Raw genomic sequence first — 26,358 nt, 5'->3', positions numbered from 1 at the left:
GAACTGGGCTCTATTTTTGACTCTGTCACTAGCTTGCTGCATGACCTTGGGGAGGTCACTTTACCTCTGTGCATCTATTTCCCCACCCACCCTCTGTCTTGCCTGTTTAGATGAGAAGCTTGTTAGGGCAGGGACTTTCTAGCACAACTGAGCTCCCATCTCAGTTGGGCTTCCTAAACACTACTATTATGCAAACAGCAGGTAATATAGTAATGGCAGATATTTTTTTAACCAGATGAAACCTAGCATACAAGATCTTTTTTTAATTACACAAAAGGGGGGAAAAGATTTTCAAGTAACTTTAAAAAAAAGGTGAACCAGTTTGTTTGTCTTTTCATAAATACAGGGATTAAAATGTGAACAGAAATTAGTCTCAATACTTTAAAACCAAATTTAAATGACAATTTTATTTTTAAAAAGCAATGAATTTACACTAATAACTGTAAATAATGCAGTTTTATATTACAACTTTGTGCTAGCATAGTCTTGCAAAATGGTCACAAAAATCTTTCCCACAAGATTGAGCAGTCATACAGACAAACTCACCCTGCATTCCTTACACTAGCTGCCGAGAAAGTGGCAGATTTCATTAAAAAGCCATTTCTTGGCAAGAAGGTACCCGAGTTTAGATCTTCATAAGTCTTCTGCTGTTGATTAGCTGGACTCTGACATTGGCTTCCTTTTGGGAGGATCTACCATCGCATGGGGGTTAGCAGGTGATTGAACCTTTGTTGTAGTAGCTTCTAAAGGGTATAACTTACTCCCACGGGATATGTGCTGCAGGGTTACCAGGAGCATGAGTCAGTGCAGAATTTGGGCGGACTCTTCACTTTCTGGCAATATGGAGGATATAGAGAAATAGTTCTCCATATTTTGTCAGGAAGAAATAGAACTAACGCACTTAGAGTGGAAACTACCTAGCATTCATCAGTTATGCTGTGGGAGCCCAATACATTTCTCAAACACCATGCCTTTTTTTTTTTTTTTGCGGGATGAGGGTGCGGGGTGGAACTAGACAGCCCTGTATTGTGGCTAACTAGAGGAGGGAACAGGAATGGCTTTCCCTTGTTTATTGCTGGACACAGCTACAGTTCAGGATTTAGTACATTAGTGAGCACACAACTTACATGAATCTGTTCTCTTGTACACAGAGTCAACCACATCCTCACATACTGAAAGACCCTAATCTCTCCCCATTTGAAACACCATCTGAAGCAGCTTGGCCAATAGAGTAAGTGGAACACAGATCAAGGGATCACTCTTTCAGGAGGAGACTGGCCTCGCCCAGTCAGTTTTTCAATAAATCTAAGAGGTTCACCATTTTCAGCTATCTGCTGTGCATCTATCAGTGAAATTGTACGCCTTTCCTGCACTATCAGTTCTATACTCTCCCCTACTCCAAAATCCATCTGTCCCTAGGCCCTGTTCCAATCTCTCCTCGTCTCTAGGACTCCCCCTTTCACATCTCATGGAAGTTCCTCTGAGTTGCTTCCCCATTAGTCAACTTTTCCTAATAGCAGCAGTGGGCCTAGCAAGCACAGGGCCCTTTTGCATGGCTGACAGAGTGAATCTACAACGGTGGTGGGCTGGTTGATTAGTTAGAGAATAAGTCTCCTTAGGTTTTTGAGGCTAGGGGAATGGAGGGAGAAAATGGTGTTTTCCTCACACCCATGAATTCCTAATGGGTTGATTGGGGAGTTCTCACAGAAGCTACTGTGCAGTATAGTGGGCTCCCCCATGGTACAGCAACTGCCTGAGTGAGCAGCAGCCAGGCTAGTCTCAGAGAGGGCTGAAGTCATTTTAGACAAGGAGAGTGGGCATTAATTTTTAAGCCATCTTGTCCCTCCACATAGACTCCTAAGCACCACTCTAACAGCACACTGTATAGAGCTGGCCTGAGGAGTTTTTTTTGGGGTGGGCGGGGGGGAGATGATCGTTTGGCACACCCCTCCACCCCAAAGTCATGACTCATTTTATGTGAGATGTGGGTGTGGATATTTAGGACCCCCACCAAGCTTCCTGCTGCAGAAATGAATGTCAGCTGCTTATTCCTTCCAGCCCTCCTGACCAGTGTTTTATCAGCACTATCCTCTCATTAGCTTTATGCCATGTCCACCACTTTGCCCATAGTCTTTTCAAGAATACCTACTATTTTGGCCCACTGATCAAGCTTATTTCTTCTTCTCTTGAAGTGGAACCTGTTCTCACATCTCAAGAAGAAATCTTCAATCTCTCCTAACTTGCCATTTTTGACCTGCCTACTGCTGCCAGACAGGTTCTCACACAAATTGCTCTACTGCCTTTTAAGCCACTTGCTCAAATGAAAGAAATAATTCTGGACATCTCAGAACTGCCCAGAGGCAGAACTGTTTTGCAAATGCACAAGTCATACTTCCATGGGAAACTGGAAGTTCAGCTTTGTGAATCTAACATTTCTGTTCCATAAACTAAGTTCAGAGTATAGCCACTGCAGTGTCAGGGTTTACGTTTGTTTTGTTTTCAGGAAGGGAAGTTTGATGACACCTTTAGTTTCTTAAAGCAGGAACAAAAATGACCCCTTTTTCAAACTGAAACATGAAAGTATTTCAGTACAGATGTATTAATACTAAACCCTAGCAAAGACCAAGAGTCTGTATTTTAATAATTTAGAAGAAAGCAAGATATTACAGAAACCATGGAGTCAGCAAAATGTTAACAAGTTAATATATTTTTTAAGCAAATATAGCAGTGTACATATAAAACATTTAATACAAAGTGAAAAACCATTAGATGCACCTACTAATGCCGATTTATAATTTTATTTTTTTTTGGTTATTTTCACCTATTTCACCATATCTCAAAACTATACTCTTCATTTCAGATACATTAGGCAAGAAGTGAAATTGATCTACAGCAAGGGAAATCACTGGCTATTTTGTAACTGGGAATGACAGCACCACTGCAACAGGTAGTCACCCGAAAGTCATCTGAACTAGCTAGGTGGTGTGTATTTTTGATCCACTCACTAAGTTATACTACCTCTAACTGGATTATGAAGTCATTTCTGGTTTTCACTACTACAGCTCAGTAAGTGCATCTTTCTGTACAAATAACATTAAAGTGACAACATTGAAAACTGGCAACAAATGAACATATTGGCATAAAATATACATATATAATACACAATTATAGGCCATGTTGGCCAGTATGTAATCTATTTAGGAGCAAAGCTTTAATTGCAAAGACTGGAAAACTGAACAGAAGCTTTTACAGAGCAAAGCACAAGCTTTGGTTTATGCTATAAATAATTCATTTCACCCAGGAAATTGAAGCTCAGTGTCTTACCAAGTGCACCTTCTATTAGCTCCATCTACATTGGGAATACATTTAAATAGACCTTTATGAAACTTTACTGAATTAAAAAAACTCAACTTCATTTTTCCTTCACAGTTTCCTCCCCCACTTTTAAAATGCTGTGTTGTGTGTATATATATTCCTAATATGGCACAAAAGTGGGATCCTCAAGAAATATTTGCTGCCCTATACAAAATGAGCTTCCCTGTGTTCTAATTCTTGCACACGTTTTGGTCTTAGTCTCTTATAGGTGGGCTTCAGGTCTATGGGATGAAGGTCCTCGGAGCTCATTTTTTGTTGATTTGCATGCTGTCCAGGAGCACCTGATACAAGTGCAGAGTTCCTTATCAGTTTCACAGTGTTATCTTGGGCAAGAACAGAGCAAGCACTGGCTGCTGCACAAGCATTAGGAACAGAACCCTCCTCGTTTTGCTTAGCTTTATTATTAGAAGGAGGTTTATAAAAAGTTCCTGGTGGTGGCTGCAAAGTTCTTGGTGGTCTGAAAGCACCAAGAGGATTAGAATCTGGACCATTCCCTTCTGTTGTCATCCTCGCAGATCTGACAGGTACAGTGTATGGCTTATTGGGAAGTATGGCATTCACAGAATTGTTACCAACAACGTAGGATGAAGATAAGGCACATGCACTCCCACTCTCATGTGCTCGGTTCTCCTGGGGTATATTGGTCATAATCATTGCTGTCCTTGGAGTTATATCATATTGTTTATACTGCTTGTCCCAAGTTTTCCTCAGAGTCTGTGTGTCGTAACAAGAAAGTCTGCAACAGGCATTAACAGAAGGAAGTGCCTTAGTCTCTGAAACCTCTTCAATGGTAGGACTCCTGCCAAGCTTTTCTGGACTTAAAACTCCTACATTTCCTGAGTTTCTCTCATTCAAAACACACGGAGGAAGCATTCGATCTACAGGTAAACTCACAGGACGAATAACTGGCTTTGTCCTTGGAGACCGTAACTGAACTTTGGTTATTTGGCGACTAGGTTTTATAGGTAGCAAATTATTGACTTTACAGCCATCTTCAGCTAGAGAGAGAGACAGTTCATTGTCTTTGTCTGAAACTGGCATCACAGTATTGCCTAGAGGGAACACAAATGAGTTTTACTTTGTCATTTTCACTCGATAACACTTCACAGATTCAGTGTAACTTTGACCATTTGGGCTTATTAATATACCCAACTGCATGATAGCTGAAGAAAAGGAAATAAGTTTGTTTAGAGTTTTGTAACCTCAAAATTGAGGCAACAAGACACTATAGAAGCCATTAGTGCCGCTAAGGAGTTAGACTGCAATTCCACAAGTGTTTTTTAAACCAATCCCAACACACTGAGTTACCAAGCCCCTCTCCACCAAAACAACAGTTGAAATAGCATTTCCTAGAAGTTGTATGTTTCCCCTTCTCCAGTCCATTGGACTCGAAGTACAAGAATTTGATGGAATCAACTATGAAGTGTTATGGAAACTATACATACATTTTAAAAAGAGACTGAGGTGGCTGAGCAGTTCCAAGTACTCACCAACTTAACTCCCCTCCCCCATAAAGAAAGCAATAAACCCTAAAAATACACATTTTAATCCAGATTTATACTTTATGCCCTATTCAGAAGAATAAGGGATTTTGCCTCATCATGCTGGATAACACTAACTAATCCTGCTGGACCACTGTTTCATTGCATTATTTATTAACTAATAAGCCTATTTCTTTTGAAGGTACCAAATACAAATCCAGTACAGATAAAACAAATACTGGACTACTGCATCTGATCTAAGTCATGAAGACAGTCCTGGTAAAGTGTGTCTTTTTCATAATGTAAGCCACAAAAGGCAATGGATGCTGCAGGGAAAAAATTCCACAGCAAGGAGTTGCGAAGTTTTTGACAAGAGTGAGCTTTGAGCACCCCACACTTCTCTACTCATTTTTGGGACAGTCTTCCTAGACGGGGCCATACAAGCTTGTATAATACACACATGGAATCTGGAGAGGTGATGGACTGTTCCAGGCCTGGGCTTTAATCGGCCAAATTTATGGTGGGGCACTTAGTTTTGCCCTGCGTTAAACTCTTATCCCAGGAAGTGGGGCTGCAGACAGCCTAACCTAGATTTAGGCAGATGTTGAAAGAGGTATTGCCCAAGGAGACATTTAGCTTCTCTAGACAACAACTGTAAGTATATTTTCTGCTGGAGTGCCATCCTCTCCTCCACTGTTCCCAAATTTTAATTTAGTTATTTGCTACTATAAAAAGGGCTGTGTGTTGCCAGCACTAGGCAAATAGTTATTATACCTATGTACAAATGTATTATTGTTTTTGCACAAAAACTATTTAGCACAAGGCAGACCTGCAAAAAATGTTCTTTGAAAAATGGTTATGTAATTAAAGCAGCTAACCTAGCTCTTTTGGAGTAGGAATATTAATATCCAGAACTGTGGTAGCTGGGGTTTCTGATGGAGAACTCCTCTGGCCAAAGTCATCCTGTTTAGTTCCAGAGAGTGGCAGTGAGGTACGTTCTAGGGAAGAATAGAAAGGCAGCTGTCAAACGCATCTTTGCGGCTAGGTCCCATAACCTGTGCTGAAATCACCTATATAAATACAACAATCCAAAGACTGTACAACAGCCTATTAAAATTTAGCCTAACATACTGAAGAGTTGTTGCTTTTTTTTTTTTTTTTAATAAACAACACACACTAGGTATATGAAATTTGGCTCCATGAATACAAGCTTCTTCAGGGCCACCACAAGCATTTAGCCCTTCCTTCCTCTAACAAACATGAAGGGTACATCAGAACAGCGAATGCTAAGTAGCTTTGGGAGTTTGGCAGACTTTTCCCTTGTTTGCACTTAATTCACCTTCACAGAGTAAAAAGATGTATTTCATCCTAATGTATTTATGATTGGTATTTGTTCACATAGCAATATACTGCCTTAAGATTCATGAAGAGCCACTAACCCATCACAGATGCATCTGATCTCTCTCTTTTGTTCTTGCTGTCATCTAGTTGCTCAAATGATGAAGCCATTTCTGAAGCTTTACTCTCACTTGGAATTAGCAGGATGCCCTGTCAATAGAAATCAGATCAGAAGTGAATGCAGATTGAAGAACAATATATCTCAGACTAAAATATTAAAAGATTTCAGAGCGAGGTATGCAACATTCCAAAATGTAGTCCAATCCCACACCCCTTCAACATGGTATCAATTCTAGTTTCACGACAGTTACTCACTTCCTTTACAGCAATAAATGACTTCCTTTGCTGCTGTGGCGCTCTCTCTTCTGTAGACAAAGCAGTTTTAAATGGAGCAGCATTTTCTTCAGACTGAACTGCAGTTGAGAGTGGCTGCAGTGAAACATCAAAGATCTTTTCATAGTAAGTTACGAGCAGCTCTACCACCCGAGCTTGATATGGATAGTCCACAAGCGAAGAGAGAGAAACCGCGGCGTCTGTCTGACGTGGTCTGATTAGAGTTGGGCCAAATATTATGCCAAGATTGCTAGCTGACATTTTATTTTCATCAGATTGTTCAGTCACTCTGTATAAAAGCAAATGTGTCAGGTTATAAAGGGTTTTTACTTCTTCGGAAATAATACTAGAGATATTCTATTTTTCCAATAACTATGCTGAAAAGAACTACAAAGCCCACACATGGGCTGGCTGCTCTTACCTACAACCAGGAAGGCAGTATTCTGCATGAAAGGTCTTTTCCAATTCAGCTTATGAAAAGTACATTAGAAGTGACTTGTGCCAGCCACCATTAATCAGGATGTGGGAGGAGACATCCAACACATATTATACTTTTTATAAGATTTGTTTTAGCTTTGCAGTTCACCTTTAAAATATCAATCAGTATCATTCTGGGCACACAGTACTGTGCACTCCTATTGATGAATAAATACAATGTGATTCTTAAACTTAAAGGTGGACTTAAGTGTACATGTAACTTCTTAAAAATGTTTCCAAGGCCAAACTTTCAGCAGTGGGTGCCTAAATAAGTTTGATCTGATTCTCAAGGGTACTGAGCACCCTTGGCTCCTATTTATTTCAGTGATATTTGTGGGTACTCAGCAGCTCTGATAAATCAGGCAATAAGTCTGACTTTCCCTTGGTTATCGTGAAGCTGTGGCCAGAGAGCTCCTACACAAAACTGTTATCTAATAGCATGCACCAGTTTAACAACCAGCCCTATCATGTAACCTAACTATATGATATCAGCCTTACCATAGGAGCCTTGAGCTGATGCTGAGGATGGGAAAGCAAAGTTGGAAAATGGTTGTTAAAAATGTACAAGGTAGTTCTGCAAAGTTCCGCGTTCGTTTAAAAAATATGCATAAAAAAAAAGATCCTGATTCACCCACTGTATCCAAGCCATGTTCTCAGGTAGCGAAGTGGTAGCTGCAGGGAGCCAGTTGTAGCTCCATGATTCAGAGCCACCTGACCCCTGTGCCCATAGAGAATTGGTGTAGTGGAGCTCTGCTCCGCCATTCCCCCTCCTCAGAATGTATTATATGCTGGGGTGGGAGAGACAATGGAGTCCCCTCCAACTGCTATATACAGGCAAAGAGTTTCCCTGCACAGGAAGAATTCTCCACTGACCATCTCCAGCTGCTCTAAGGCTTACAGGATTGCAAAGTGGCTCCTAGTCATTTAAAATTATATACATTTTGCAACTCTACATCACCACTTGATGTTAACCTGACCCTCCTTTCCTCTCCCCCATACTCCCCACAGTTCACCTCCATGCTCTAGTTACATTCTGTGGTAGCTAGGACCTTACAGAACAGTGTAGAATGACAGAACAGGAGGTGGTTGGCCATAGCTCCAGGGAACCAAAAAATGAAGATGCGCAGGTTTAGTGTTCCCGATATGTTGAATGCCCAAACAGCAGTATTGGTAAGGAAGCAGCTTTCAGCACATCAGGTTAGGAAAAGAAAAAACCCACTGTTGGCTGACAACAGGGATGGGACAACCAAATGCTGGTCTCAATAAACAAAATATAAATTTATGTCTTGCCTGCTGGTCAAGACACCAACCTGCCTTTGAAGGACCAGTCAGTCATTACATTCAGGCGCATCCAAATGCAGACCTGCCTCTTTCCAGAGGAAGATTAGCAATTCAGAAGAAATGGAAGATTTATCTTTTGTTTTTTGCCGGCCACTTTGCCAAAATTTCTTCTCTGGCAACAGCACGTGGCTACATACATAAACCCTCTGTTTGAGGTGCAGCATGGGGTACAATTGCTATTCAGGAGAAAAAAAAAATCAGGAGGCCAGTTCTCATTTGCAGGCAACACACCCAGAAAGTCTACATTCAGGTCAGAGCAGTAGTTTATCCTTAAGGAACACAAACTAACCTTGAAAATAAATGGAGCTATATGCACAAATGAAACCCTGTAATTTTCAGGACAGATATCCAAAACTGTGGGCACATTACCTTAAAAAAAAGGTTTCTTAGCCTGCAGTACATAACACTGCTTATTTTTCAAAACAACATTTGCAGGTTACCTTTAAGGTCTGTCTCTCACCTATGAAGATGTCCTACAAGGTATTGAAGAGTGTTATAGTTTGGTGTAGGCAGCTGTTTGAGGAGATCTTTCATTTTAATGATTATTCTGTTCAGTTCAATACAAACTGACTGTCTTTTCTTTGATCTGGGGCTAGTCTGTTTCACGACCAGTTCCTCATTAACATTCTGACTCTCTTTCGCAAGTCCAATGAATTCGTTGTAAAGCCGAAACAAAATCAAAGGTTCTGGGAGCTAAGGGAATAAGAATATGTTAGAAATATATTCATGTCTACATTTTACCTTGTCTATTTCCTTCCTGTCTACTACCAACTGCTGTCTAGTCTAGAGCCTTTCCTTTCCTGGAAGGGTTATTTAATTATTGCTCTTAGAATTCTCCCACAATTTAGCAAATAGAGGCCTGGATTAAAAAACAAAACATTCCTATCAAAATACCATGGCGTGCTAGTAAACAACAGCCTCAAATAATTAATATTCATGGTAAAGAGGCACATATTACATCAACAGTGACTGTTATGGAGTAGCATATTATTGTAACATTGCACATGTGTGCAGACACACACTAAGACACTGAAGTAGTACAATATCTTATATTATACCACATATTGCTGCTAAATTTGGACCATAATTGTTACAAAAACAATTTTAACATAGCTTTCTAACATTTCTATTCTTTTTGTTCTTTTTAAAATTCCAATGAAAATGTTCTCCAATTAAATATTCCCTTGCTTTGCGTTGCAGTAGTTCATGAGAATCTGAAGAGAGTCTCAAAAGGACAACAGCATAAAAAAGATTAAGTGACTTGGACTATTTTCATTGCCCATGCTCAGACACAAAATCGCAAAATTAAACAGATCTTTTAAAAATTAGTTTTAATAATCAGCAGTGTTAATAATAGGATTTAACTCAGGGTCTCTAAACAATGTTATAGCACTTTCTTTGAACTCTCACTAACATGGGGGGTACTGGAAGTCTCCAGTACCATCAGTACCTTTAAGAATGTACTGCTCTTCCTTTGGACACCTACCCTCCTTTAAAATTTGGACAGGCTTCCTCTCACAATTTTATCACTGAATCTAAAAACTAACACTGATACCATGGCCATCTCCTGAATAAACACTGTAACTGTGTGCTAGTTTATTGGTAGGATACACCATTTGCCAAGGACCAAGTTGAGAATGCAAACCAGTTTCACCTGTGACACCAAACAGATTTGAAGCAAAGTCTCCAGATATGAAAGGCTGGAACATTAACCCATTATTTCAACTGGCCTCACAAAATACAGCACTTCTGAGGGATTACTGTACTTCTTGGGTGGCTAAAGTCACTCTGCCTCACAATACACCTCAGGCATGTAATAATCCCCCAGAAATCCATAGCCAGTCAGATTTTACAGCCTAAATTGTACTGAAATTAAACTTTAACACCACAAAGAATGCGCTTCAAGGTAAAAATGTTTTCCTAGAACTTGAAAGTGTTCTAATTACAGGTTTCTAGCATGTGTGTGTGTGTGTGTGTTTTCAGCACATAAGAATCATTCGTAACAGCCAGGCCTAGCTAGAACTATACTGAAAGGATTAGACACATGGGAAGTAACAAGACAGCAGGTAGTCATGTTACTTATTTTCAGATTTTCCTTTGAAGTGATTCAAGTTAAAATTCAGTCTTCGTATAGTGCCACAAGAAATCCTAATTTTAATGAACAGAGATTTTAACTATCTGTTAAAGTAGCAATAAAAGGCTATGGTGGCATTTTGAAAAGCACCTAAGAAACTTAATGAGCACAAATCCCATTGGAAGCCATTGGGACTTAAGCACTTTTAAAGCTTTCAGATTGAATTTTCAAAACATCTTTCTTCCCCAAAGAAAATGGTCTAATCCTGCTGTATTGACCATTTTATGGAACATGACACTCGTTTATAGGAGTTTAATCCAAACTTTTTGGTTAGACCTTTAATAAATCCGGCTGCCACTTAAAGGGCTGGATTGTCCTTTCACATGAACTTTCATAAATGTCAAAAAGGTACATCATGCCCTCAAATTAATTTTAAAAACTAAACCTCACTAGAAAGTGGCTACAGGAAAAAAAATCTTCCACAAATGGCATCAATACTTATGTATACTTCCTTGAGTGGAAAAGCACAATATAGTATCAATTCTAATGATAGTTTCATTAATTTCATTGCCTAGCACCATGAAATCCAATTTGCAGAGTGAAAATACAGGATATTCTATTCAACAATTTTCTTCAACAATTACAGGGCTACTGAAGGAAGCATTTTTCTCCACTCATGGAAGAAGAGGTTTGCTATAACAATAGCTTTGCTTTGCTGTCTGAACTCTAGAGTGGTCAGAGTACATACCTGGCGAAGGTATAATTTAAGGACGTTACTGATGTCATGTGCATAGAGCTCTGACAGTTCCACCAAGTCCTTTCCATTTTCAAAAGCTTGACAAAGCTTTTCAACTCTTGATTTGGCTCCATTCACACGATAGATACCCTGAAATGGGGAAAAATCAATCAAAAAACGAAACAAAGAAAAATTGTTCTTTTTGCGCTAACCGCAACTGTGAAACACAGATTTGAATTTGACAGTACAGTATTATCAGTTTAAACTATTTTTAGACAAGATTGTTAATATTTAATCTTTATAATGTTGAGTTAAGCTGTACCTTTACAGTCAAGGCTCTGCTTTCAATTTCAGAGGTACATTTTTTGATGATGAAAGGGACGCCGTCAGGGACACTTTTAGCAGCTTGAGCAAATTCCACCCCAAACAAATGAAGTCTTCCATGCAGTTTTTTGTGCCCACACTGAATAGCTAAAGTCTCTAAACATTTCTTGTGGCAAGTGAGTGAGCACTACAAGAAATAAGGGACATAAGAAAAATAATGTCATATATCTCAACATAATTGGACAGCACTAATCTTTCATATTTAGAGTTTGTTATCCCATATGTTGTCTAGAGGGCAAGTTTACAGTTCTGTAGGGCCTTGCTCTTTGGCTACATGTTAAGGCTAAAAGGTCACAACATTGTCTGGGAATTTGTAGCTTATTGCTACCAAAAGAATACGAGTGTTAAACTTCCCATTCATCTTCACATGAATGCCAACAATCAGCGGCTGTACAATATACTGCAGTGTTTTCCGACCTCTTACCTCCTCACATTCTGCCCCATGGAATACCACTAGGCTGTCACATTCTCTGCATTTAGATGGAGCCCTCAACTTTCGCAGCTTGTGTGTTAGAGCTGCCTTGGACAGAAGAGTGTTTCTAAAAGGTCCTGGTGAACTGGCAATTTCAGACGTTAAATCATTTAAACCTTGAAACAGAATTTTGCTGTTACGATAGTTTCCAAAAATAACTGGTCAAACATACATTTTGAGGATACAGCATAAGTTAAATTACTCCATAACCAGTAATCACCTTTGAGGAAATAACTATTACACCAAACCTGAGAAAGCAATAGTACATTATATAGCCTGCATAATACATAGAAATTAATAGCTGAATAATCAGCCCTAATATAAACTTTAATCCATCATACACGTGACCCTCGCTAGAACGCGGGATTTGGGATCCATGTGCAGTACTGTGTTAACAAGGGAACCGCGTTAAAATGAAATGCAATTAAAGTAATTAAATTTGGGATCCATGGCCGCAACCGTGTTATATGCGAATTCGTGCTATATAGACGCGCATTCTAGTGAGGGTCTGGTGTATTAGTAAATGGTCTCATATAGAGTTCAATTTTGTTCCCATGATCAACTATGGATTTAAATGATGGCATTTAGATTTCTAACAGATTACCCCTATCATTCAGGCAGCTAGCTGCGCAAGTTCCATCATATGTGCCCAAATAATTGTACATACAAAATCGGAAGCTGCCTTTACAGAATTTGGCCTATAATGGTTAAAATACTCTAGAAATCCTTTGACTAATGCTTCTTCACTGCCATAAATTTATTCAAATTTTATATGCAGACACAAAAGAGAATATCAAAATACACAGACCTCTAAATAATTCTATTCCACTCCTATGACCCCAGAGGTAGTATTTTAGAGTTCTAGAAAAATTGTGCCATCACTGGTAATTCTTGTGATTTGTTATTTACTGTAACTAAGTTTTTATTCAAATTAATGTTGACAAACCTCAAACACAAAATCTTACTCATAATTTTGTGTTTTCAGGTTTTATGAAATATAAGAAAACAGTCTAGAAGCTCAAGTGGTATTTGGTTTTGTTTCTCCAATGCTGTCATTGTCAAAAAACTCCTCATGTCAATCTAACAGTATGTTTTTCACATTTAAGCTGGGGGATCAAACATGATGCTAAGCCAACTGGACTTAAAAAGAATAAAACCTCAGTTAACATCCTAAACATCTGGATCTTGCAGATAACTCTCTCTCCTTTCCTGGGTATTGTACCTGGCAATATAGAGAAGACCCAAATACTTGAGATCCAGCAGTGTAGCTCTTGCTGTGAGCACTAATGCTGAAAACCCCTTGGCATCAGATGCGGAGATAACATGAGCTAAGGGTGATCAATGAAGCACCATCATTAGAAGTGTTCAAATGAAGATAGTACATTAATCTAAATATAGAGAGGACAATACTGCACTACTCCATAGAAATTAACTAGATGACCAAGGTGGTCCTTTTTGGCTGTGACAATGTCAATTTTGTGAGCATGTCAACTGTAGATGGATTCAGTTTGATTTTACAGAGCAGCTAAAAACACAATCACCCTTAAGACCAACAAAAGCCTTCCACTAACTCACTAGAATGTAGGGTTCAGAAACATAGCACATTACCACAGTCTGAAGGAGAAGGTGGTTCCCTTTCATCAAGATCATCTGCAGATGACATAGTGCCAGTAGACGGTGTTCGGGGAAGCCTTCTCTTGAAATCCGCTATGGAAGAGAAGACATATTTTCAGACTCTTGAAAATACAACCTGCCCAACTGCGTATTCTCAATATGGGCTCAATCTAACTTCCACTAAAGTGAATCGGAATTCTTACATTGACAAAGAGTCTCTGGGTTAGGTTCAAGGAGAGGATTTCAAATCCAAGTATAATTGGGAATGAGCTGTACCTGGACTAGCAGATGGAGAATCCATGGATCGTGATTCACTGCTTCCTCCTGCACTTTCAGAGTCACTGCACATTCCTCCACTTTGGTTGCCAACTGACCACGATCTGAATGGTGGGGGTCCTCGCACTGCTTTAAAAAACAAAACACTAAGACCTAAACACAGCCTGCTGTGAATGCTCTTACCTGAGGGGATCTTCAAGCAAGGTTGTAGAAAAAGAGGAATATTACTGCAAGCTAAGCCAAGTTACATAAAAAAATCTCCACTGAAAATAAAGTTGTTGCATGTATTCTTGAAAAAGTTTTACAGTATGTATAAAAACAAGTTTTAGAAACTTGCCATTAGTCATGTTTTAGTGACCAGCTGAAACCAAAGAGGTATTCTTTAAGCGTTAGATTAAAAAGCATCTTAAAAATTGCTTGTTTTACTCTATTATTGAAACAAACATTTTAATACATAAATTTATTATAAGGATGTGCCGTGACTTGCATTTCACTGGTTTTGGCAATGACACTAGATTGCTCAGCTAGTCAGTTTTACAACCGATTTATATGCACTAGCACACATGCCGTGTTTAGGATGCAAACAAAGCTTTATTTAAAATACAGCTTTTTTTGGCTAAATGCTATATTGTGGGCCTAAGTTACTTACCAAAGCTCTTCTAAAAAAATGTTGGTACCTATTACCTATCATATGGTACATCCAATTACTGGCAATTGGACACATCATAGTCACACCTGCTTAAGATGACCTTTCTATTTAGAAATGGAAGCCTAATGAAATAGGGAAAGCCTACCTTGGATATCTGTGCTGCTGGAAGACCTCTTCTCCCCAGGTTTTTGGGAACGACAGTAAGATGGGCTTCCAATATCTTCTAAAGACTGGGTGGGAAAGTCTCCTGAACACTGGGATAAGTTTCCATGTGATGCATGGGCACTGTTGGTTAGTTGTTTGCTAAAAGCCCTTTAAACAAAAAAAGCCACTCATTGGAAAGGGGCCTGAATACAGTATTCAATTAAAAACTCCCAAGGCATTAAAATGCTTAATATTTTTACCGTTCACATCAATGGCAATCTCAGTGTATCATGGCAAATATTTAGGGCCAACTATTGCTTGTCAATTACATCAGGGGAGTCACACCTATGTAACAGAGCAGAATTTGGCTCTTGGTATTCACGTACCAGTAGTACTTCTCATACAATCAATCTTTGAAATGTCTCCATGAGGTGATTATTACCCCAACTTTGCAGATTGTGAAGTTACAGCAAAAGTTAACATATTTGTCCAAGACTAGAGGAATTCAGTAGAGGATCTGAGATTAGACCTCAGCAGTTCCTGCCTCCTAGTCCTGTACTCCCCTTTCAGGCTTTGTCTACACTGGCAAGTGAACGACAAAAGTTTTGTCGTTCAGAGGTGTTACACCCCCCTGAAAGACAAAAGTTTTGTGAAGGAAAAGTGCCAGTGTGAACATCATTTTGTTGGCAGGAGCGCTCCCCGCGCTCATTGGGGGTGAAAGATTTTTGTCACTGGGAGAGCTGTTTCTTGCCAACAAACAGTGGTTACACTGCGTGCCTTTTAGCTTTGAGCAGGGGGCTGGACTAGATGACCTCCTCAGGCCCCCTCCAACCTTGATATTCTATGATTCTATAACTTTAATAAGGATCAGAACAGTTAGACTATTTACTATATTTTTAGGAGTACATAAGAGACTTCACAGTGCTGCAGAAAAATTCTAGTCTGTGGTAAGTCTGCTCTCAAGATGCAAGGAAAGAAAGCAGTTAATCTAATTAGTCTAAAACACTGAAGCACCCTAAGGACAAAATGGCTTACTGGCCAGCTGTAGCCTTAGGAAAGCCTGTGCTTAATCAGCTCTCCTCTACCCAGGAGAAGGGAATTGTTTTGAAGCCTTCTTTACAAGAGAGCAGTTACAATAGAGTGTTTTGGTAAATACAATTCTGAAGAAGAATTAAAAGTGACCATTTCAAGTGCACGAGGAATCACAAAGCCATGTGGAAAAAAGAGTAGCATGGTGTGGAAAAAAAGAATCAGCTGTGAAACACACAAACGCTAGGAGGTACATATGCAGTGGTTTTGGAATGCCATTCTCCTACTGACTTTTTGGGTATTTGCATAGCTAAAGCCCCTTAACTCTGAAAATTCACGAGTATGGGTCTAAATTAATGGAAGGCAGGACATTTACAGACAAGTGCTAAGAATCTCAGCCTTAACTTTGAATTTCCTGGCGTTGGCTGGTGCAAGTCGGACTCAAGCATTACCTTTCTGTATTTAGTTTCCCTTTTGAAACAGGATGACAACACTTTCATGTAGAACTGTGAAAACAGAGTTTGGAATGGCTATTTTTGCTCTTAAATTGTGAAGTGCCACAATGACAATTTTACACTGAGTTTAAAAGACTGAAAGGCATTTAGCCTATTGACGTGCTCAGTTGAGATGCTGTTTTGCAGTCTTTCCAGTAAAGCATGATACATAACCAGAATTCGAGGTGAAACAGTAAAAGTTCCCATAGTACCCAGAAAATGGTACTCGTGTGGGGTAAGTGTTCTAATACAGTTGTGATTAAGGCAGCCATCCCAAACTCATGCCAATAAAAGCTTTATGTCATTATTAACAATTCGTTATTACGGTAACATCTAGGCTACACCAGATCAGGGCACTATTATGCTAGAGGCTGGACAAACACACAGTACATTCCATTTATTAGTGATGCTGATATTAACTTAAATTTAATAGCAACATTTTGTCAGGAACCAATCCCATCTCATTGACTTTAACTGTTAATGGGATTTGGATATTGGCAACAAGCATGTCACTTTCTAACAACTTTGGGGGGGGGAGGGGCGGGGGCTCGGAGGAAAAGAAAGGCCACAGCCAGGTTTGTGGGGCTGCAGGGAAGGAAGTCCTGGGGCTGAATAGAACCTTCCCTTGCATTCTCTAGGCTGCGTCCTGCCCTGACACCAGTGGCTTGAGCCCAGCACGTCCCAGAACTTTTTCCCCTGGCTGCAGCAAACGTGCCTGCAATTGGGGACCCACCGGCCACACAGGAGATAATAGACTGGGGCACCTGCATCCCTCCCCAATGGGGGGAACCCCTGCCGGAGTCCTGGCACTCTGGGCTCAGATGGGAGACTGCAGGCAGGGCAGCAGCAGAGAGTAGGACTGCAGTCGGATGTCAGGGCACTGAGGGCCAGTGGAGGTGCACAGTACCTCTTCCTGCACTCTCTAAGCTGCGTCCTGCCCTGGGGGCCCAGGTTCTGCACATCCCAGTACTTCCTTGGCTGCAACCCTGCAGGCAGGTTTGCAGGGCTGCAGCCATGGAAAGTAGTCCTGGGGCATACCAAGCACTGGCCACAGGCAGATCTGCAGGACTGCAGCCACAGAAGGCATGTCCCACTGCTTCCTTCCCTGGCTGTAGCCCTGCAAACCTGCCTACTGCTTAGTAGCTATTTCCAGATAATGGCAACTTTTTGCTGGGAACCGAGAGGTTGCTAATAAGCAGAATCTACTGTACCCCAGAAATACTCCATGCAACAAAATGCTTGAAAACCTAAGACAATAGACAGCCATGAGGATGTGGGTGTCAGCAAAAGCTGCACAACCCATGTACTTCTGATACCTTCTCTCACTTCCACCTTCCAAGGTTGCTTCACTAAACTCACGTTCACTCCTGTTACAGCATGTCTTACAAACTACACAAACAGTTCAAGATCAAGCTCTTTCATATTACCAAATAGCTACACCTAGGCATTAGCAAGTTGATTCTAGTGATTGAATCAAAACAATTTATTTATGTTCTCTCTAGTCCTAGTATAAATAAAGGGGAAAATACAACACTCGGCTGGGGATTTTAGTTATAGCATTGACGTACTAATTTAACGTAGTTACTGGATAATTCAGACGGGTGTAAGTCACAACTCATGGTAAAATGGCAAGTTCTATTATACTCTTGAATGAATTTTGTTTCACTGCTAGGTGCATCCTTCTGTAAACATTTTCCTCACATTTAATTTCAAGTAAACAAGTGTCATTAATATTAGCTCTCACCCATCGACCTGGGAACTCTGAATTTCAAAAGAACCTGATTCAACAGGAATGTCTTCTTTCGGCAAGCTTTTCACAAACTCCGAATACTGCTGTCCTGGGTCATAGAGCTTGGCGTTCTCACAGAGCGTCTGACAGTTAACTGGAAGAGATACAACCTGTGCATGCTGCATTTGGAACAGGTTAACTGTTGCCTGTTATGAAATAAAGATTAAAATAAAGTTTGGGGCATTTAAAAACATTTACGAGACAGTTTATATGTAATCCGCCCCTAAGTTAACTTTTATTAGGGGAAAAAAATTATTAACCCACTTTATCGAGGACTCAAACAAGCTTGCCAACTCTATCATTATAAATATTTTCTAATACTGGACTAGTCAGAGAAAACCCATGCTCTGGGTGTCCCTACACCCCTGACTGCCAGAAGCTGGGACTGGACAACAGGTGAGGATCATTTGATAATTTCCCTATTCATTCCTTCTGAAGTATCTGGCACTTGTCACTGTCGAAAGGCAGGGTACTGGGATAGACAGACTGTTCTTCTGACCCAGTATGGTCTTTCTTACGTTCCCCAGGTTTCCAAGCACTAGTTGTACCCTCTTTACCCTCAATGTCCCAATCCACCTTCCCTGTACATCTATCCCACCTCCAGCTGCTGAACACAGCACCAGTGTCTCTCCATTTGGATTGGTGTGACCAGCAGAGCTTTCTGTTCCTCCCATCAACAGGACAATAGCCTCTATCAGAGTGAAAGATTGGGAGTTCCAAACCCAAGTTGGCCTATATCCTATATTTTAAGGTAACAGATGACAAGATTTTCCCCAGGATGCAGACTAATTTAAAAGGATATTGGCTGAGGAGGTCTGCAGAGGGATCAAAGAAGGAATCCTCTCCTCACAGGCCAGGAAATAGGAGCAGAGCCACCCCTCATGTCTGCTACTGCAGCCTCAGGGTTACGGTAATCACTGCTGCACTTCCACCCTCCTCCAGAGGGGATGGATTCTTGCTTTGTAGATTCATATACCCGTGGCTCCACCACCATTGCTGCTTTGCACTAGCAAGGAGGGAACCCCATACAGCTGAGTTTCACAATGTGAACAGATCTGGGTCCCATGGGTAAGTATATAAATACTATGTAGCAAAGCTGTTGTCCTCATTGGGAACTGACATATCTCCTTCTCCTCCTCTGTATTTTGTCTTTTCTAACAAAGTTTAAAATAGCGAGTTAGTCTGCATAGTAGATTAGTCATCTAAAAGACCAAAGGAATGGGGCTTAGCTTCTCTCCCTCCTTCATCCGTCCTCAAACTAGTACCTGACTGATTATATTAACATGACAGCTTCTAGCCTTATGGAAGCAGCATTTCTAAATACAATCTCCTTTTTGCTTATGCAGGCCTATTGAATTTCATATATTGTAGCCAATCAAAACTGAATTAATGGCAGCTTCAAGCACATCAGTGTTAATGGGTTCAGAAATGTACTTGTGTTAAGGTACTAGCTTTCATTTTGTACTCTTGAACATGGAAATGTCTTTTCTAACCCTCAAACGAAAACATAATTGGAACAAAAGCTGTACTCATGAGTAACAGGCACAAAGTAAACCCAGGGCAAAGGTGCTCTGCAATGATCAGTGGTGTTCATATAGAAGTTTACAAAAATCCCATCTACATTTAAAATTCTTGCAAGGCAGTAGTTTATGGGACCTTTCTATTATTTTCAATGGGATGCCACTACCACGAAAAAACACATTATTTTTAAGTAGTCAGCACTGTAAGCTGCTATTCTTTTACTCTGTTACCCCTTAGGTAAGTGTATCAACACCCTACTCCCATGAACAGCTATTTAAAGGTTATTTTCTAAAGCCTGACTTTCTTTTTGAGTTTAAAAGTAGTTTTTTAAAGGGTCTCCTTACAGCTTTAAGGGTAAGATCACACTGAAAAACAAGTTCCCGAAGCTGTGTTAAGGTATCACTTTTGAAGCTTTCCAGATCATTTCGCTTTTCTTCAACTTCTGCCATGCTGGCTTTGTAGTGTTCACAGGCCTCTTCAGCCTAAAATAAAAATAATAATAAAAAAAAAAAATACTGCAAAATATAGGCAACTGGTGGACCACAGAGCTTTGGTGCCAGAAATAAGCTAAGAAAAATAAAAATGGATCAGCAAGCTTGTAACTGAGGGTTCCTATAAAAAAAATTAATATCTAAAAAAGCATGGATTACGGTAAATTACAAGCAAAACATGGGCTTACTTCCCTCTCATTGTCCAAGCACAGGCAAAACCCAAGAACACTGTCATTGCAAAAAACACTTTTGGAATAAGCAAATAGAGCTCTTACTTTCTGAAGAGCCTCCTCTTCTAGCTTTCGCTTTTTCTCCAACTGTTTGCTGACATCTTTCACAAGACTGCTGCTTGAACTCAGATGTTCTTCCTCAGCACGACTGGTGGAGGATTTTGCCTTCTCATACTCCTCTTGACGCTGCAGGTACAGTAGCTTTGCTTTTCTTAGCGTAGCTTCTAGTTCTTGCTATACAATATACAGTGCAAAAGAAATGAAAATCTCTTTGCATCAAACAATGTAATTATGCAACTGGAAAAGAAGCTGCTATGTAAATGCCTCCATTTTACAGTGCTGACTACAAGCAACATTTGAGGAGCCTACACCCTACAGCATAACCCTATGGGTTATGAACTGCAGCCAATGAAAGCTGTGGGTGGCTTAATATTGGTTTAGCTGTCTAACTTTAGGCACTCAAGTTTGTAATTTCTGGCCTGTATATTGAACAACTTTTGAAAATGTTGGATACTCAGTGTTCAGTACACAGAAATACCAACCATTTTCTTCTGTTCTCGCTGCCAAAGTTCCTTGATCTCTTTCCTTTGTTTATCCAACTCATTTTTTCTTCCTACGAGAGGCTAGATCAGAAAAAATTTATAAGCTATAATAATGAAGTCATATTTTGTTAGAAACTATGCTGCTATGCATTGTAACAGTTACACGAGAAATAAAATTTTACCTGCACAAATTTGTTAGTCTGGAGAGCAGCTGCTGTTTTTTGCCAAAGCTGACTATTCTCAATATCATTTTGAAACGCATTTATGAATATGGATTGGAATGGCATGTAATCCTAGGATTAAAACACAAAAGAAACTAGTAACATTGCAGGGTAGAAGAGGAGGATGTAGTCATTCCAGATCCTCTTAGAATTGAACTAGATCCTCAGGTTTTTGCATGTGTGAAACCCAGAATGAAAGCTGTAACATGAAGGTTATTGTTATAATTTTTCTCTAACAATTTCACTTCCATTAAGAGAATACTTAAAAAGAGAAGGTTCAAACAAGTCTAAATTTTGTGGTTATTAAGCACACCGAAAAGCACCACACAAAACAGAAGCATGATGCAAGGTAGCTTTTGTAAGGAATGTAAGGAACTTTTACTGAAGTTAATTACATAAAGACCGCTCTATACTTCCAATAGATATGTTTGGTCATCAACATTTCCACACAGAGTCAAATCAGATTCAGAAGGGTTGAGCTGATAATTTGCCACATAACCTCCTGTGTATTCACTTATACAAAAATTAACTCTTCAGTGCCCAGAACTGGGACTTCCAAGAGCAAGGAATTTATTTTAATTTTGAAGTTGGATACCAGCCTAAATATCCCATTTGGTATTTATTTAATTTTTTAAAACTTAAGAGAAGTTTTTAAAAAAATGGAATTAATGGAACACTCACCTGGGGTCCAACAATAGCTTTAACCGTTTCAGCCATTTTTGCTAAGTTTTTAGCACATTCCACTTCTGTGGGGGGAAAAATTGGATTTCACACAATAAAAGTTAATAGTATCAGCAACATGAAACTTTGTTTGCATTCTTATTTTAACAAAAAAGGGCAGACACACCATCTTCATTTTGTTACAATCTTTCAATCGCAGGAAATGGGTAACAGTTCTATTCACTTCAGTGAAACAGCTCCTAATTTAGAAATCAGATTACTGACAGCCCGCAGCACAAGCCTGACACCAGATTTAATTCCACCATGACAAAGCTGATTACATGCCAGAAAGAGCCACTCACCCAGGCTAAGTTTTCTTTCAATCCATGCGACTACATCCTTGGCATATTTTGACCAAGCTTTAGCATAAGACAGGGCCGACTCAATTCCACTGTCATTTCTTAGGAGCATGCTATCGACCTCTTCAGCCCGAAGATGTCCTGAAAATAAAATGTCAAATGCAAAGAAGTGAATTTTAGCCATGACCACACACTGACAGCGAAGCCAGTATAAGCCAACTGTGAACACTAAAGCAGCTCTGATCTAGAGTAGTTTTTTAATGCTAGTTGACTCTAAATAGGACTGACAGGGGTTTTAGAACAAATTAAAGGGTCACGGTATTTTATCTTGCCTAGCTGTATGGTCAGTATAACTTTCTTAAAAAAAAAAAAAAAGGATAACCAAAAACACACTAGTCTCAATTACACACAAATGTGGCTCAGTGCTAATCCATTTTTTCCAAAAAGTTAATAAGCACAAATATGGATTCTCTCTCAAAATTTAGATTCCTGAATTAATTTTTAGTCTTAATCTTAATATGCCCGATTAAAAAACCCCTGAAGTATCGAGTTTATTTAGAGAATAGTTCACAGATATGAACATATGCAAGACAGAATGTACAAATAAAGAAAGATGCTCATTCATGTAAAAACATCTACCTGTATCTTGAACATCTTCCCGTTCATGTAGTGATCCCACAGACTCCACAGAAAGGTTTTCAAAAGACTTGCAGGTAATAAAATAAAGTGTGTTAGAGCAGAATAGTCAAACCAAGGACTGAAAGCATACTAACAAAACAAGAGGAGCTACCTGCCTTTAATGTTTCATAATTTATCACTGACACAGCAAGAAACAGAGCTGGGCTGCTAACTATTCATGCTTAAGAACTTTTAAACTCCTGAAACAGTTTAAATGCTAGGGAATTTTTACTTGTCTTTTAAACATTTTTGAGCAGTAGTCTTCTCATTGTTTAACAAAGCAGTTGACATTTACTGAATCCGCACATCCTACCCTACGCACAGACACACACCTTTCAGCAAATCAATGGAGTTCTGGACAAGAATCAGGAAAGGGACAGAACTATGATAAACTTTTCCCCCACCTGCTCACCAGTATTCATTATGTACATTAAGGCTAAGTATATAGACTTCCCAAAGAAGCGTTATGAAAAATCAAAAGAACCAGATAGAATTTCATCCAATTAATATGCTTAATGCTCATCATTATCAGAAAGGTTTCTGCTCTATCTAAGAAGTTCTCTTTACTCCGCCCAGGAAATTTCCTCCAATACTTCATTTACCCCTGTCTACGTTAGTTTTGTAAATGACTAAATTAATCCAAACAAATTCAGGCAGCAGTTTCATGGAGAGTATAATATAGAATATAGAAGACACAAATGTAACTGCAACTTACTCTGAGTGTTTAAGAGAACAGATTTGAATAAAACCAACTGTGGTGGATTTGACACTGGACACAGACTTAAGGTTAAACATATTATAACAGAGGTTCTCAACCTTTTTCTTTCTGAGGTCCCCCCAACATGCTATAAAAACTCCATGGCCCACCCGTGTCACAACTGTTTTTCTGTATATAAAAGCCAGGGCTAGCATGAGTGGGTAGCAAGCAGGGCAACTGCCTGGGGCCCCATGCCACAGGAGCCCCCACGAAGCTACTTTGCTCAGGAGTTGGCTTCAGCCCTGGGTAGTGGGGCTCAGGACCCAGGCTTCAGCCCCATGCAGTGCAGCTTCGGCTTTCTGCCCTGGGTCCCAGTGAGTCTAATGCTGGTCCTGCTTGGTGGACCCCCTGAAACCTGCTCACAGCCTTCCAGGGGCCCCCAGACCCCTGGTTGACAACCACTGTATTATAAGATACCAATAGTAATATCACCATCAAGCTTTTTATATGGCACTTTTATCTCAGCGCAACTGACCATGGTAAAGTCTACTAAATCACTGCTCATTCATCCAGCCTCTTCCAACCCATAATATGTAAGATGTATATCTGACTTCAATCATCGAGAGGGAATTAGAAATTACACAGGCAATCTTCTAACGGTTACTGTAGACTAGAGAGCCCCCAGTCCCATAACAGAGTGAAGTCACTACATACCCTTCTACTTAAGTAGGGTTTTTTGTAGAGGGGCAGGAAGAAAGATATTCTCAGTGCAATAGGAGAAATCTATCCAAAGCTTCCAACCAAGAAGGTCTTGCAAGCAAAAAGGCAAAGGAATGCAGAATTTGGATCAAGTCAAAGACACGTAGTGATCCACTGCCACTCAGGATCTCTATACATTTCTCTGATTTCCTTCAGACTTTGGACTGGCAGGGTCTTCAAGTAGCTTATAAGTGGCACACAGCCTCTGGAGATGGATGAAGGCACAAATGTAAAAAGTTTGCCTTGCATCAGTGAAGGGACACCTTTATGAAATAGAAGTTGTGATTACATTTTCATCTGGAATGGACCTCTAGGCACCAGATCATCCTGGTCCAGACCCTCAGCTATTCCACTCCAAGTGCCAAAGTTCTTTCACCATATTCCTAGTACATCTAGTGATGGAGCCTTGCCAACTGCCGTAGGTAGACTCATTTCTCAACTAACCTCTGTCAGGTAGACTGTCCTCTCTTCCCACTTCTGCCCTCCCCACTCAATAAAGAACTTCTCTTCTAAGCTCAAGGGAGATCCTTTTGCTCATTTCAACTATTCTGAGGAATTTTTCCTTATCCTTTGTTACTCATTCACTTGTTAAGAGTAGTAAAGGTAGTAGACTTGCCTCTTAGTTCCTCTGCCAAATCATACGGTTTTTCAATCCTATTTTCTGTTTAAAAACCTATGTTTTGCTCCCCTGTTTTGCCTCAATTTGCATGGAACTGCCTGTCGCTATATGGAAAACAACAAAAATCACTCTACACAAAGTGTATATTGGTGTATTTGGCAGCAAAGTTTTCTACTCTAATCTTTTTCAGCTACGGGTGTTATTTTTAGTCACATCAGATAAAGTTTCAGACAAGAGGGATTTGATTGATATGTCCATGTTAGTTTAACCATCTGTGACAAATAATTCCTATGTTTCTTCCCAACTCTGTTCTTTATATTACGGACTGCGGCAAAGTGTTATTTTTAAATATGCACGCATACAATGACCTGGATCACATGCACTTGTATACACAACCATAATTTAGGGTGCATGTCCAACAAATCAAGCTTCTCCAGCTGCTCCATCTAATCATCCTCTCTCCCATAAGGAAAGAAAAGGATTAAAAAAAAAGGGGGGGGCCTTGAAATAGTGGTGAAACCTGGTGACCATTATGAACAGATATGATAAATTAGAGTCCCATAGTCATCTTGGTGCAGTTTCACTTCCTCCCTGGTTTTCTTCTTGCCCTGACATTTAGAAGTGTGCCGTCTTTGGCTCTCTTAACCAATTTCTGCATTTTTGTCTCTATAGGACTCATTTTATTCCCACAGATTTACTCTTATCCTGCAACTTCCCCATTCCTTAAAAGTCCCCTTTTTCCTCTTACAAGACCTTTAATAAAAACGTTCAAGTAATTTCCACATTTTTCATCCACTGGTCTCATTACAGAATCCATTACTGCTATGATCTGACCCGCTGACGAAGCAAATGATCTTAATGAGGCTTGTATAATTAAGGGTTTGTGGGATTGGACTTTTTGCTCTACACTTTATGTTATTCTTCAGTAGTCTCCCTTTTTTTAAGATTCTGCCCAAGGCAAACTTCTTAGCAGGTCCCTTACTCTCTACAACTTTATCTATTAAGATACACAAAATTAAATAAGAGCTACACAAATTATGGGTACTTGGTCTAAGACTCCCGATCACCTCCAGGTTTAAGACATTCTCCCCTTTATCTTTTTCAATCATCATAAAAATTAACCCATTCTAGAAACTAAGCTAAACTTTAAGCATCACATGAGTAACTGAAGAAACACAAGCACTTCTAGAATTTAATTTGCAACAAGAGTTTGAAAATAAGTTTATCTATCAAATATGTTTACTTGTTTAGACAATTTTTCTTCCTGATTTTTCTAACTTTTCAAATGGAGATTAAAATCAACCATAGCCTGTTTCAGTTCTGGTAACTTCCTGGTTCAGGTTTTGGTAGCACTAGTTTTGTTAACAGTTTTGCAGACAGGAATACACTAACTTACACTACCTCGGACTGTCCATTCAGCTTCCAAGCAGAAACCACTGAAAGTTCTTCATGGATTTCCTAAGATTCCAAGGGGGCTTGTTTGCCAGTTAGTTTTATGGCAGGTGAAATCTGCTT

At 39.7% G+C, this 26,358-nt stretch overlaps 1 protein-coding gene across 7 annotated transcripts in view; it reads right to left on the bottom strand.

Moving 5' to 3' along the window:
* Positions 1-456: 456 nt before the first annotated feature.
* ARHGAP29 (Rho GTPase activating protein 29) overlaps positions 457-26,358 on the bottom strand; it is a 94,276-nt gene continuing 68,374 nt past the window's right edge. For 5 of the 7 annotated variants that reach the window (XM_073357006.1, XM_073357009.1, XM_073357010.1 and 2 more), the window contains exons 6-24: positions 22,730-22,796; positions 22,094-22,231; positions 21,753-21,817; positions 21,033-21,143; positions 20,851-20,931; positions 20,354-20,542; positions 19,932-20,069; positions 18,022-18,212; positions 14,756-14,922; positions 13,962-14,090; positions 13,680-13,778; positions 12,024-12,187; positions 11,538-11,726; positions 11,228-11,365; positions 8,866-9,098; positions 6,570-6,876; positions 6,296-6,404; positions 5,735-5,854; positions 457-4,427 (exon numbers count right to left, since the gene is read on the bottom strand). In XM_073357006.1, the coding sequence (XP_073213107.1) occupies positions 3,520-4,427; positions 5,735-5,854; positions 6,296-6,404; positions 6,570-6,876; positions 8,866-9,098; positions 11,228-11,365; positions 11,538-11,726; positions 12,024-12,187; positions 13,680-13,778; positions 13,962-14,090; positions 14,756-14,922; positions 18,022-18,212; positions 19,932-20,069; positions 20,354-20,542; positions 20,851-20,931; positions 21,033-21,143; positions 21,753-21,817; positions 22,094-22,231; positions 22,730-22,796 (3,543 nt within the window). In that variant the 3' untranslated portion in view covers positions 457-3,519. The remainder of the gene's footprint in view (positions 4,428-5,734; positions 5,855-6,295; positions 6,405-6,569; positions 6,877-8,865; positions 9,099-11,227; positions 11,366-11,537; positions 11,727-12,023; positions 12,188-13,679; positions 13,779-13,961; positions 14,091-14,755; positions 14,923-18,021; positions 18,213-19,931; positions 20,070-20,353; positions 20,543-20,850; positions 20,932-21,032; positions 21,144-21,752; positions 21,818-22,093; positions 22,232-22,729; positions 22,797-26,358) is intronic. The other 2 variants (XM_073357012.1, XM_073357013.1) reach the window with 2 other exon arrangements.

The sequence above is a fragment of the Lepidochelys kempii genome, chromosome 8, assembly GCF_965140265.1.
Source record: "Lepidochelys kempii isolate rLepKem1 chromosome 8, rLepKem1.hap2, whole genome shotgun sequence".
Classification (NCBI taxonomy): Eukaryota; Metazoa; Chordata; order Testudines; family Cheloniidae; genus Lepidochelys; species Lepidochelys kempii.
Note: the sequence above shows the minus strand (reverse complement) of the source record. Positions and strands in the feature narration are given on the sequence as shown.